Raw genomic sequence first — 14,172 nt, 5'->3', positions numbered from 1 at the left:
ACGTTTTTAAGTTGTTCGTACCGTACGTAAAACAACGGCTAATCCTCGCTCTAGTTTCAGGAAATATTTTGGGGGGGACCCGGCCCCCTTGGGCCCCCCCCTGGCTACGCCAGTGCGCCTTGCAAACGTTACATTACATTCCTCGCAGCAGGGGAACATCTGAAAAGAGAACGACCGATAGAGATTAGGTGAAAGTTACAGAAGAAACCAAGTTTCAGCGTATAGAGGTTAGACAGGGCTGTGAGTTAGGCCTATAGCATGAGGATTGAAGAGAACGACTAAAGTTACGATGTTCGAAAGAAACCAAGTTTCAGCCCGTTGAGGACAGACATAGCTATGTGTACGTGTTTGAAATTATACCACGTCTATAGCGCGAGGATTAAAGAGAACAACTATTTATCAATTGCTTAAAGTTACGATGTTTTAGAAGAAACCAAGTTTCAGCCCGTTGAGGGTAGACATAGCTATGTGCATGTGTTTGAAATTATACCTCGTCTATAGTATGTAGATTAAAGAGAACAACTATTTATGATTAGCTTAAAGTTACGATGTTCGGAAGGAACCAATTTTCAGCCTGTTGAGGACAGACATAGCTACGTGTGCGTGTTTGAAATTATACCACGTCTATAGTATGAGGATTAAAGAGAACAACTATTTATAAATAGCTTAAAGTTACGATGTTCGGAAGAAACCAATTTCAGCCTGTTGAGGATAGACATAGCTACGTGTGCGTGTTTGAAATTATACCTCGTCTATAGTATGTAGATTAAAGAGAACAACTATTTATGATTAGCTTAAAGTTACAGAAGAAACCAAGTTTCAACCCGTTGAGGACAGACATAGCTATGTGCGCGTGTTTGAAATTATACCACGTCTATAGTATGTAGATTAAAGAGAACAACTATTTATGATTAGTTTAAAGTTACAGAAGAAACCAAGTTTCAACCCGTTGAGGACAGACATAGCTATGTGCATGTGTTTGAAATTATACCACGACTATAGTATGTTGATTAAAGAGAACAACTATTTATGATTAGCTTAAAGTTACGATGTTCGGAAGAAACCAAGTTTCAACCTGTTGAGGATAGACATAGCTACGTGTGCGTGTTTGAAATTATACCCCGTCTATAGTATGTGGATTAAAGAGAACAACTATTTATGATTAGCTTAAAGTTACGATGTTCGGAAGAAACCAAGTTTCAACCTGTTGAGGACAGGCATAGCTATGTGCGCGTGTTTGAAATTATACCACGTCATGTGTGCGTGTTTGAAATTATACCACGTCTATAGTATGTGGATTAAAGAGAACTATTTATGATTAGCTTAAAGTTACGATGTTTTAGAAGAAACCAAGTTTCAACCTGTTGAGGACAGACATAGCTACGTGTGCGTGTTTGAAATTATACCACGTCATGTGTGCGTGTTTGAAATTATACCACGTCTATAGTATGTGGATTAAAGAGAAAAACTATTTATGATTAGCTTAAAGTTACGATGTTTTAGAAGAAACCAAGTTTCAACCTGTTGAGGACAGGCATAGCTATGTGCGCGTGTTTGAAATTATACCACGTCTATAGTATGAGGATTAAAGAGAACAACTAAAGTTACGATGTTCGGAAGAAACCAAGTTTCAGCCCGTTGAGGACAGACATAGCTATGTGCATGTGTTTGAAATTATACCACGTCTATAGTATGTTGATTAAAGAGAACAACTATTTATGATTAGCTTAAAGTTACGATGTTCGGAAGAAACCAAGTTTCAACCTGTTGAGGATAGGCATAGCTACGTGTGCATGTGTTTGAAATTATACCACGTCTATAGTATGTGGATTAAAGAGAACAACTATTTATGATTAGCTTAAAGTTACGATGTTCGGAAGAAACCAAGTTTCAGCCCGTTGAGGACAGACATAGCTATGTGCGTGTGTTTGAAATTATACCTCGTCTATAGTATGTAGATTAAAGAGAACAACTATTTATCAATTGCTTAAAGTTACGATGTTCGGAAGAAACCAAGTTTCAGCCCGTTGAGGACAGACATCGCTATGTGCGTGTGTTTGAAATTATACCTCGTCTATAGTATGTGGATTAAAGAGAACAACTATTTATGATTAGCTTAAAGTTACGATGTTCGGAAGAAACCAAGTTTCAACCTGTTGAGGGCAGACATAGCTATGTGTGCGTGTTTGAAATTATACCACGTCTATAGTATGAGGATTAAAGAGAACAACTATTCATCAATAGACTAAAGTTACGATGTTCGGAAGAAACCAATTTAAGCCTGTTGAGGACAGACATAGCTATGTGTGCGTGTTTGAAATTATACCCCGTCTATAGTATGAGGATTGAAGAGAACAATTATTTATGATTTGCTTAAAGTTACAGAAGAAACCAATTTTCAGCCTGTTGAGGGCAGACATAGCTATGTACGCACCTCGTCTATAGCGTGAGGATTAAAGAGAACAACTAAAGTTACGATGTTTTAGAAGAAACCAAGTTTCAACGAATAGAGGTCAGACATACCTTAAAATCTTCGCGCTGCAAACTGTTACTCGGATGTATAAAATGCGTGCGTTCAAGCCTGAAACTCGAATGATAATATCTGGTCGTACCTAAAAAAAAGAAGAAACATATATGAATGTAGTGTAGGATGCATCATCTAACCTAGTTATCTTTACAACTCAAAGTTCGAAAACATACCTTTTAAAAAAAATGCACGTGCTGCAGACTGTTACTCGGATGAATAAAATTGCGTACTTTCGAACGGTACCTAAAAAAGAAAAGAACATATATGAATGTAGATGTCTAGCGTAGAAGTTGCTTTGCAAATAAAAAAAGTAACTAACAGTTCTACCTTACCTTAAGATAAAGGCTGAAGAATAATATTCACAGCAGACGGGAGATGTGTGTGTACGCAATAAACGCATACAGAGAACTGTGAGCACTTCGCGCAGACTGCAGCGGCTAAATATTCTGCTTGTTACCAAGCGGATGTGAAAAAATCGCTGACAACTGCGGCACAGTCGGAACGAAGTGTTTATGCAACAAGAGCTCCCAACTGCAGGCTGACGTATTCGAACCTCCTGTTGATGCCGAGGTGTCAGAATTTAAGAGTTCGAGCCTTGGAAAGTTAGCGCGCGATCCTCGACTTCTCGAGGGTACATCCGCGGTATTCCTTACCTGTAGGTATTGAGCTAAAACTAGATCATGTAATGACGATCGCGCAGGGCCCCCCTCGCCTAGCATTTACGGCTTCTAGTTCGAACCCGCTATTTCTGAAGTAGCGAGAATGATTGAAGAGTGTTGAGGGTGATTCATTCGTCGGATGGAGGCGTTAAGCTATGTGCAGGCTTCTTCTAGTCGGGGTACGCGATTCAAATCCTAGCAACTTATACCGTCGGGAAGGGCATCCGGCTAGATCATGTAATGACGATCGCGCAGGCCCCTCGCCTAGCATTTACGGCTTCTAGTTCGAACCCGCTATCTTCCGAAGTAGTGAGAATGATTGAAGAGTGTTGAGGGTGATTCATTTGTCGGATGGAGGTGTTAAGCTGGCTTCTTCGGTAGGAGTAGGCTATGTCGGGATATCGATTTAAAATCCTAGTCAGGAGGGGTAACCGGTCGTATAAAACTATGGTGTGAAGCGGGGTGTGCAAAAAAGCCAGCATTAAGTAAGGGCTGTTGATAGGAGGCGTTAAACCATGTGCAGGCTCCTTCACCAGGAGAAGCCTACATGCCGGTACCGTGCAGGTTCTTTCGATAGGAGTAGGCACTGTGTGTGTTTTAACCTCTCCGTACAATCATGATATTTTACGTTAGGAACTTACATAGGCTAAATGCTACACATTCCGTGGCAGAGCCGGGAATCGAACTCGGACCTCTGAGGGTAGCAGCTAATCACACTAAATACTGCACTACAGAGGAGGACTATTTCAGAATATTTTACAACCTTAATTGGTACTGTGTTTTAAGAGCTTACATGCTACTCAGCTAAGAAGACGTTCGCGAGTTACAAGCCGCTTATCAGCACGCAGTGTCCTCGTTCAAGGTCGAGCCGGAAGATACGTGTACAATTTCAGCTAACACATGCATTCCACACAACTCGCTCAGAATGACTGTGCCGATACTTCAAGGACTGTAGAACAAATCTATAGCCTACAGTTTAGTTTAGCGTGCATGCCTCTCACCCGGTAGTCTCGGGTTCGATTCTCTTGGGAATAAAAATGTGTTTAAATCGCATGAATTTGTTGAGTTCTCCTTCCTGATGCAAATCTAGCAGTATCTAACCTCATACACTATAATTTTCAACCGGTTGCCCTTCCTGACAACTCGGATTAAGAATCTGTTTTACAACGTCTAACACGGGGAATCGGGGATTTGCAGCTAGATGCACTTCTTAGATTTTAAATCACGAACTATTGTTTTACGGCCGGATGCCCTTCCTGACGCAAAACTAAGATTTTAAATCGCAAGAATTTGTTTTAAGACTAGTCGCCCTTCCTGATGCAAAACTGGCAGTATCTAGCCTCATACACTATAGTTTTAGACCGGTTGCCCTTCCTGACGTCAAAGAACTCGGATTAAGAATCTGTTTTACAACTTCTAACACGTGAATCATAGATTTACAGCTTAAAGATGGCGGATGACAGCTGTCAGAAAAGCATATAGGTTTGTAAAGCACGTAGAATTTACCGCCACCCGGCAGCACGGTGATTAAAGATGGCGGATGACAGCTGTCAGAAAAGCACATGGGTTTGTAAAGCATTTAGAATTTGCCGCCACCACATAGAGTGTAGCACCGAGGTTTGTGATGCAAGATGGCGGATGACAGCTGTCAAAAAAGCACATGGCTTTGTTTCCAAACAAGAGCACGTGGAATTTGCCGTCACCACATAGAGGGCAGCACGGTGGTTAAGGATGGCGGATGACAGCTGCACATAGCTTTGTAGAGCACGTGGAATTTGCCGTCACCACATAGAGGGCGGTACTGTTCTCTCTGGATTAAAGATGGCGGATGACAGCTGTCAGAAAAGCATATAGGTTTGTAAAGCGCATAGAATTTACCGCCACCGCACAGAATGCAGCACTGTTCTCTCTGGATTAAAGATGGCGGATGACAGCTGACGAAATTGCCCGCAGCATAGTGCTCTGTTGGTTAAAGATGGCGGATGACAGCTGTCAAAAAAGCATGTGGCTTTGTTTCCCAACAAGAGCACGTGGAATTTGCCACCACCACATAGAGTGCAGCACTGTGATTAAAGATGGCGGATGACGACATAGAGGGCAGCACGGTGATTAAAGATGGCGGATGACAGCTGCACATGGCTTTGTAGAGCACGTGGAATTTGCCGTCACCACATAGAGGGCGGCACTGTTCTCTCTGTATTAAAGATGGCGGATGACAGCTGTCAGAAAAGCATATAGGTTTGTAAAGCACGTGGAATTTACCGCCACCACATAGAGTGCAGCACTGTTCTCTCTGGATTAAAGATGGCGCATGACAGCTGACGAAATTGCCCGCAGCATAGTGCTCTGTTGGTTAAAGATGGCGGATGACAGCTGTCAAAAAAGCATGTGGCTTTGTTTCCCAACAGGAGCACGTGGAATTTGCCACCACCACATAGAGTGCAGCACTGTGATTAAAGATGGCGGATGACGACATAGAGGGCAGCACGGTGATTAAAGATGGCGGATGACAGCTGCACATGGCTTTGTAGAGCACGTGGAATTTGCCGTCACCACATAGAGGGCGGCACTGTTCTCTCTGTATTAAAGATGGCGGATGACAGCTGTCAGAAAAGCATATAGGTTTGTAAAGCACGTGGAATTTACCGCCACCACATAGAGTGCAGCACTGTTCTCTCTGGATTAAAGATGGCGCATGACAGCTGACGAAATTGCCCGCAGCACAGTGCTCTATTGATTAAAGATGGCGGATGACAGCTGTCAAAAGAGCACGTGGCTTTGTTTCCCAACAAGAGCACATAGAATTTTTCAAATTGCCGCCACCACATAGAATGCAGCACTGTGCTCTGTTGATTAAAGATGGCGGATGACGGCTATCAAAGGTAAGTAGCTAAAGAGGGCAGCACGGTGATTAAAGATGGCGGATGACGGCTGCACGTAGCTTTGTTTCCAAACAAGAGCACGTGGAATTCGCCGTCACCACATAGAGTGCAGCTCTGAGGTTTCGGATGCAAGATGGCGGATGACAGCTGTGACGTACCACATTTCAAAGGTAAGTAGCTAAAGAGGGCAGCACGATGCTCAAAGATGGTAGATGACAGCTGCACGTGGATTTGTTTATCTCGCGCTAGTGAGGTTAAGTTGGTAGCATTAAGGTTTAGACCCGTCAAGATGGCAGCACTGCCGATGACAGGTGATGAATTTACATCTACTACGATAAAGAAGCCAGCACGGTGCTCTCTGGATTAAAGATGGCGGATGACAGCTGTCAAAAATGCACGTGGCTGTCAAAAAACACGTGGCTTTGTTTACCTCGCGCTAGTGAGGTTAAGTTGGCACTACTGAGGTTTAGGCCCGTCAAGATGGCAGTACTGAGGTTAGCGATGCGTTGTTGTCTGTCAAAAAGCACGTGGCTGTCAAAAAAACACGTGGCTTTGTTTACCTCATGCTAGTTAGGTTAAGTTGGCACTAGTGAGGTTTAGGCCCGTCAAGATGGCAGCAGTGAGGTTAGCGATGCGTTGTTGTCGATGACAGCTGTCAAAAAGCACGTGGCTTTGTTTACAAATTCAAATCTCCCGCCAAAATTCAAATTTCCCGCCAAAATTCAAATTTCCCGCGGGCGGAGGCGGCGGAGGAGGAGGCGTGCGGTGGCGGAGGTGCGGCAGAACTCTCCCATTATACTACTACAGTGCTCCAGCGCCCACAGCTAAAGTGGTTCTGATCTTGGTTTGAGGAGCTTCTACTCTTTCCCTGGCCTATTCAATTATTCTAACCAGTGTGCTATGTTATAGTGACAAGACTCCATCGTCTCTGAGGCTGCTGGGTCAACATTCTATGACGGTACTTTCTATTTATTTATATTTTCTGTGATTGGGTGGTGGTGTGGCGGTATCTTTGCTTTGACAGGAACTACAACTAGGCAACCATCCTCTAACGGAGAAAAAGAATTAACAAGCCCGACACTTCGAAAGATGAAGGTATCGGCTAAAGAAATGGAAGGGTGGAAATGAAAGACTCTCCAAGCATCGGAAATGTAACATCGTCGTGGTCGGACAAGACGAGGCTTAACGAAGGATAGGTGAAAGTGAGGAGCCTGGTACAAATATGTTAAAATAAAGCCAGGACTCATCTAAGGTTTCCATGATCACCAACTCACGCTCCAAAATTAAGAGCCCCTGTGATCCCTTTTGTTATCCTCTTACGATTGGCAGGGAACACCGTGGCGTGGCTGTATTCTATGGTCCCTATCCACGGGGTTACAATTATAGGAAAATAAAACAACAACGTTGTCGCAAGCTCAAAGTACACGGATAAGAATTCAGAAACTCGAAAATGTTGGATATATAATACAGAAAGCGATGACTATGTCATATAAGGGACAATCTATTTATTAATATTATTATAATAAGAGGAATAGAATTGTAAGAATAAGTACAGAATAGAAATACAATGGTGCATAATGATAGGGAATACAATTAAACATAGTAGAGTAGAACAGGAAGTGGAAATACACGTAATAGAGTACAGGTGCATGAAGAAGTTCAGTAGCAGCACACAGCGTATCGACACGATAGTCCACAGAAATAACAAGCTAGGACTCAACATCGCTCAAGCAGCCGGGGAAAGTACATCTACGAGCCCTCAATGCAGAAGTACCAGCTGCGTAATGTCAAACTTATCGGACTGATGGCAGGACACGTGATAACATCCAAGAGTTCCTTATAAACTTCAGCAAAGACTTTCAGCTGCCTGTGAAAATCGTTGATAAAATTGACATCGCTCCAGTTCGAGGGTCTGTGAACATATTCCTATCCCATTTATACGAACCTGCTTCACTTCATGATATAAACATGTAATCTCAATTTGGCAAATCGCTCATGGGGGAAGTTGTTGCCATCTGAACAAATTATTTTTATAACAAGAGTACTGATAGTTAGTTAAAAACTGTGCAGTCAAATAGAAAATCAGAAATTGCTAGTGGTTATTGTTTTAATAAGAATACCACTGGGTATCCACCATCTATTAACACCAATCAGAAGAGGTCCGACACTTATAAAATTGAAGGTATCGGAGAAAGATAGGGAAGCACGACGAATGTCGTGAATATTAAACTCCCTGGGCTGTCGGGTTCGGACAAGAACAAGAGTTGACCAAGAGAGATGGCATAGGAAAGAAGAAAGGGAGGAGTCTGACAACATTAAGTGAAAACAGGAAGGCCATACCGTGGACGTTATTGTAACTCCCACCGGGTGAGCTGGCTGTGTGGAGATAGTAGGCTCGAATCCCACTATCGGCAGCCTATGGTTTCCCATTTTCACACCAGGCAAATGCTGGGGCTGTACCTTAATTAATGCCACGGCTGCTTCCTTCTCACTGCTAGCCCTTTCCTATCCCATCGTCACCATAAGACCTATCTGTGTCGGTGCGACGTAAAGCCACTAGCAATTATAACTCCCTTTCCCACCGGGGTCTAGAAGGCTGAAGTTTTGATCCCGGTTTATCTTGGGTTGATATTTTCATGTCGAAATGCGCGTGGTGCCAGGTAGGACATTCGGCCATAAATCTCGGGCCAAAACTAAAATGATCCTGGGTGGCTCCAGTGACCGCAGGAATAACTGGGATATTCTGAAGAAAGATAAAGTACTGTACGATTCTTATGTTCTGTGTTTCCAGGTGAGCCTTCTCTCAGCAGTTGGTGGAGGCCTGGTGAACCTGATGACCATCCTGGTCGTAAGTGCGGCGGTGCTGCTAACGAATCAGGTCTGCTGCGGAACTGGAATTGTGCAGAACTCAGACCCTTCATCTGTGAGATCTCACCGGGTGAGCTGGCTGTGCGGAGATAGTAGGCTCGAATCCCACTATCGGCAGCCTATGGTTTCCCATTTTCACACCAGGCAAATGCTGGGGCTGTACCTTAATTAATGCCACGGCTGCTTCCTTCTCACTGCTAGCCCTTTCCTATTCCATTGTCACCATAAGACCTATCTGTGTCGGTGCGACGTAAAGCCACTGTATATTGTTGAAATGTATATTGTTGAAATTTAATGAAGATACTTGTAAATAAGTCGTGACTTTCTTCGTTCTGTTTCAACACTAACTATAGGGAAATTTTCATACGACGTTCTGCCTTCTCCTCTACAAAATAACATGGTCATCAAACATATAATGTTCTAACTTCCGTTAAAACAACAAGGTCATCAGACACATAGTGTTCTACTATCCTTTAAAAACATTGTAATCAGACATATAATGTTTTACTTTCCTTTAAACACGAGGTAATCAGACAAGTAATGTTCTACCTTACTTTAAAAGCAACAATGTCATCAGACATATAATGTTCTACTTTCCTTCAAACACAACGTATTCAGACATGTAATATTCTACTTTCCTTTTAAAAACAAGGTAAGCAGACATGTAATGTTGTACCTTACTTTAAAAACAACAATGTCATCAGACATATAATGTTCTACTTTCCTTCAAACACAACGTATTCAGACATGTAATATTCTACTTTCCTTTTAAAAACAAGGTAAGCAGACATGTAATGTTGTACCTTACTTTAAAAACAACAATGTCATCAGACATATAATGTACTACTTTCCTTTAGAAACAACAAGGTCATTAGATTTGTAATGTTCTATCTTACTTTAAAAACAACAATGTCATCAGCCATATAATGTTCTACTTTCCTTTAAAAATAACAAGGTCATCTGACACGTAATGTTCTAACTTCCTTTGGAAAACAAGGTAAGCAGACATGTAATATTCTACCTTACTTTAAAATCAACAAGGTCATCAGACATTTCATGCACTAGTTTCCTTTGGAAAACAAGGTAATCAGACATGTAATGTTCTACCTTACTTTAAAAACAACAATGTCATCAGACATATGATGTTCTACTTTCCTTTAGGAACTACAAGGTCATTAAATATGTAATGTTGTACGTTACTTTAAAAACAAAAATATCATCAGACATATAATTTTCTTCTTTCCTTTAAAAACAAGGTAATCAGACATGTAATGTTCTACCTTGCTTTAAAAACAACAATTTCACCAGTCACGTAATATTGTACTTTCCTTTAAAAATAACAAGGTCATGAGATATAAGCAGTGAAAATTGAGGATTCAAGCCGATATTGACAGAAGTGTGCAACTGAGGTTTTCTCTGCAGAAAATAGGAAAGCACATCAACTCGGTCAGCATCTTTGTGCAGCGACCGTCATCATTCTTGAGCTCAAATATAGAGCCTACGTATAGCTATGAAACGACTGCAAACTGAGCGGCACTCAGTAACGATCTCTGTGATATTCCATGATCTTCAACGCGATGCTCGTAGTGATATTAGGTAGTGTCCTAAGACATTCCCAGGTAAAAAAGTGAAGACGGCCACTAAGTGCTACTGATGAAAAACAGCTTGCTGAATTGCTCTCATCAGGCTAATCAGGTGATCAACGTCAGACAGTCATACAAGCAGTTAGTCAAGAGACTTCGCCCTTCCAAAGCCCACACAAGACCTCGGTTCACCATTCTTTCAAACAGCTTACAGACTTTTGTTAGGCATAATGACCTTAGGCCTTCCAGAAGTTTTGAATCCTTACCTGGCTAGGGAATTGGTATCACAATGCACTTAAGTCATACCCTGTTGATCAGAGTGCGGATATTACTGAGACATCAGTCACTCCTTTGTTATGGATTTTGTCCCACCCAGGAACAGCGTAGCTTCAAAGCGTGAGAGCAATCCCGAAGTCCCAATCCATGAAAGGCACCTTGTAGGATTACGAACCGCTAGAGTCTAAGGGGAGCTGGTGCACCACAACCACGCGATATATACGCAGAGCTGGACATTCCAGGCAAATGTGACGGGAAGTGATCTGCAAAGATCTCCATTAAAGGAGATGAGTAGGTGAATAGGACTTAGCCCGAAGGCATTTAATTGCTATATGTTTGGCCATCTTAGGATTTCGATGATAATGCTTAAAAGCCCATCGGCGATCACGTATTGCTGAAGTATTACCTGCGAAGGATACCGGATGAGGGAGCTATTGTTTTCTCTGTAGCCGTCAGAATTCCAGTTGTAAAAGAACCAACGTGGCAATCAACAGATACCACCATTTCAACAACCATCACTGAGCGTTCGGAAAATTGCGGCAAGTAGTATAATGCAGGGATTCGGCCGCCTCCTCCTCCTCCGGCTCTCGGGAGAGGCCTCCTCCTCCCGCGGGAAATTTGAATTTTGGCGGGAAATTTGAATTTTGGCGGGAGATTTGAATTTGTAAACAAAGCCACGTGCTTTTTGACAGCTGTCATCGACAACAACGCATCGCTAACCTCAGTACTGCCATCTTGACGGGCCTAAACCTCACTAGTGCCAACTTAACCTAACTAGCATGAGGTAAACAAACCCACGTGTTTTTTGACAGCTACGTGCTTTTTGACAGACAACAACGCATCGCTAACCTCAGTACTGCCATCTTGACGGGCCTAAACCTTAGTGGTACCAACTTAACCTCACTAGCGCGAGGTAAACAAAGCCACGTGCTTTTTGACAGCCACGTGCTTTTGACAGATTTGTAAACAAAGCCACGTGCTTTTTGACAGACAACAACGCATCGCAAACCTCAGTACTGCCATCTTGACGGGAATAAACCTTAGTGGTACCAACTTAACCTCACTAGCTCGAGATAAACAAATCCACGTGCTTTTTGACAGCCACGTGCTTTTTTGATAGCTGTCATCTGCCATCTTTGAGCACAGTGCCGCCCTCTTTAGCTACTTACCTTTGAAATGTGGTGGCGGATAATTTGAAAAAATGCTTTTCGACATGCAGCCATCTTTAATCCAGAGAGAACAGTGCTGCCCTCTATGTGGTGGCGGCAAATTCCACGTGCTCTTGTTTGAAAACATACTCACGTGCTTTTTTGACAGCTGTCATCCGCCATCTTTAATCCAGAGAGAACAGTGCTGCCCTCTATGTGGTGGCGGCAAATTCCACGTGCTCTTGTTTGAAAACATACTCACGTGCTTTTTTGACAGCTGTCATCTGCCATCTTTAATCTATAGAGCACAGTGCTGCCCTCTTTAGCTACTTACCTTTGAAATGTGGTGGCGGCAAATTGAAAAATTCCACGTGCTCTTGTTTGAAAACATACTCACGTGCTTTTTTGACAGCTGTCATCCGCCATCTTTAATCCAGAGAGAACAGTGCTGCCCTCTATGTGGTGGCGGCAAATTCCACGTAGAAACAAAGCCATGTGCTTTTTTGACAGCTGTCATCCGCCATCTTTGAGAACAGTGCTGCCCTCTATGTGGTGGCGGCAAATTGAAAAATTCCACGTAGAAACAAAGCTATGTGCTTTTTTGACAGCTGTCATCCGCCATCTTTAATCCAGAGAGAACAGTGCTGCCCTCTATGTGGTGGCGGCAAATTCCACGTAGAAACAAAGCTATGTGCTTTTTTTGACAGCTGTCATCCACCATCTTTAATCCAGAGAGAACAGTGCTGCCCTCTATATGGTGACGGCAAATTCCACGTGGAAACAAAGCCATGTGCTTTTTTGACAGCTGTCATCTGCCATCTTTGAGAACAGTGCTGCCCTCTATGTGGTGGCGGCAAATTGAAAAATTCCACGTGCTCTTGTTTGAAAACAAAGCTTTTAATCCAGAGAGAACAGTGCTGCCCCGGTGGCGGTAAATTCCACGTTCTCTTGTTAGTTCGTGATTTAAAATCTAAGCTAGCTGTAAATCCCCGATTCTCGACAGATTCTTAATCCGAGTTGTCAGGAAGGGCAACCAAGAGCTTAGATACTGCTAGTTTTGCATCAGGGAGGGCGACTAGTCTTAAAAACAAATTCTTGCGATTTAAAATCTTAGTCAGGAAGGACATCCGGCCGTAAAACAATAGTTCGTGATTTAAAATCTAAGAAGTGCATCTAGCTGTAAATCCCCGATTCCCCGTGTTAGACGTTTTAAAACAGATTCTTAATCTGAGTTGTCAGGAAGGGCAACCGGTCGTAAAACTATGAGGTTAGATACTGCTAGTTTTGCATCAGGAAGGATAACTCAACACATTCATGTGATTTAAACACATTTTTACCCCCAAGAGAATCGAACCCGAGACTACCGGGTGAGAGGCATGCATACTGTAGGCTATAGATTTGTTCTACAGTCCTCGAAGTATCAGCACAGTCATTCTGAGCGAGTTGTGTAGAATGCATGTGTTAGCTGAAATTGTACACGTATCTTCCGGCTCGACCTTGAGCTAGGACACTGATAAGCGGTTTGTAACTCGCGAACGTCTTCTTATGTGAGTACCATTCAAGCTCTTAAAACACAGTACTAATTAAGGTTGTAAAATATTCTGAAATAGTCCACCTCTGTAGTGCAGTAGTTAGCTGCTACCCTCGGAGGTCCGAGTTCGATTCCTGGCTCTGCCACGGAATGTGTAGCATTTAGCCTATGTAAGTTCCTAACGTAAACTATCATGATTGTACGGAGAGGTTAAAACACACACAGTGCCTACTCCTATCGAAAGAACCTGCACGGTACCGGCATGTAGGCTTCTCCTGGTGAAGGAGCTTGCACATGGTTTAACGCCTCCTATCAACAGCCGTTACTTAATGCTGGCTTTTTTGCACACCCCGCCTCACACCATACGACCGGCTGCCCTTCCTGACTAGGATTTTAAATCGCAGTATACGTGATAAATTTGTTGTAGCGGGTTTTATAACTAGATATCCCGGTACCGATACATAGCCTACTCCACTGAAGAAGCCTGCACAAGGCTTATTGCCTCCATCCGACAAATGAATCACTGTCAAGTCTTGTACTCAAAAAAATCATTTTCGAAGGAGTCTGCACAAGGTTTAACGTCCCCATCAACAGCCCTTACTTAATGCTGGCTTTTTTGCACACCCCGCCTCACATCATACGACCGGCTGCCCTTCCTGACTAGGATTTTAAATCGCAGTATACGTGATAAATTTGTT

The 14,172-nt window shown here is 42.8% G+C and overlaps 1 protein-coding gene across 1 annotated transcript in view; it reads left to right on the top strand.

Annotated features, from left to right (window-relative positions):
- Nucleotides 1–9,250, top strand: part of LOC136876865 (hemolymph lipopolysaccharide-binding protein) — a 64,487-nt gene extending 55,237 nt beyond the window's left edge. Inside the window, exon 6 of the mRNA XM_068228765.1 lies at nucleotides 8,860–9,250. Within this exon, the coding sequence (XP_068084866.1) occupies nucleotides 8,860–9,029 (170 nt within the window). The 3' untranslated portion in view covers nucleotides 9,030–9,250. The remainder of the gene's footprint in view (nucleotides 1–8,859) is intronic.
- The last annotated feature ends 4,922 nt before the right edge of the window (nucleotides 9,251–14,172 follow it).

The sequence above is a fragment of the Anabrus simplex genome, chromosome 7, assembly GCF_040414725.1.
Source record: "Anabrus simplex isolate iqAnaSimp1 chromosome 7, ASM4041472v1, whole genome shotgun sequence".
Classification (NCBI taxonomy): Eukaryota; Metazoa; Arthropoda; class Insecta; order Orthoptera; family Tettigoniidae; genus Anabrus; species Anabrus simplex.
Note: the sequence above shows the minus strand (reverse complement) of the source record. Positions and strands in the feature narration are given on the sequence as shown.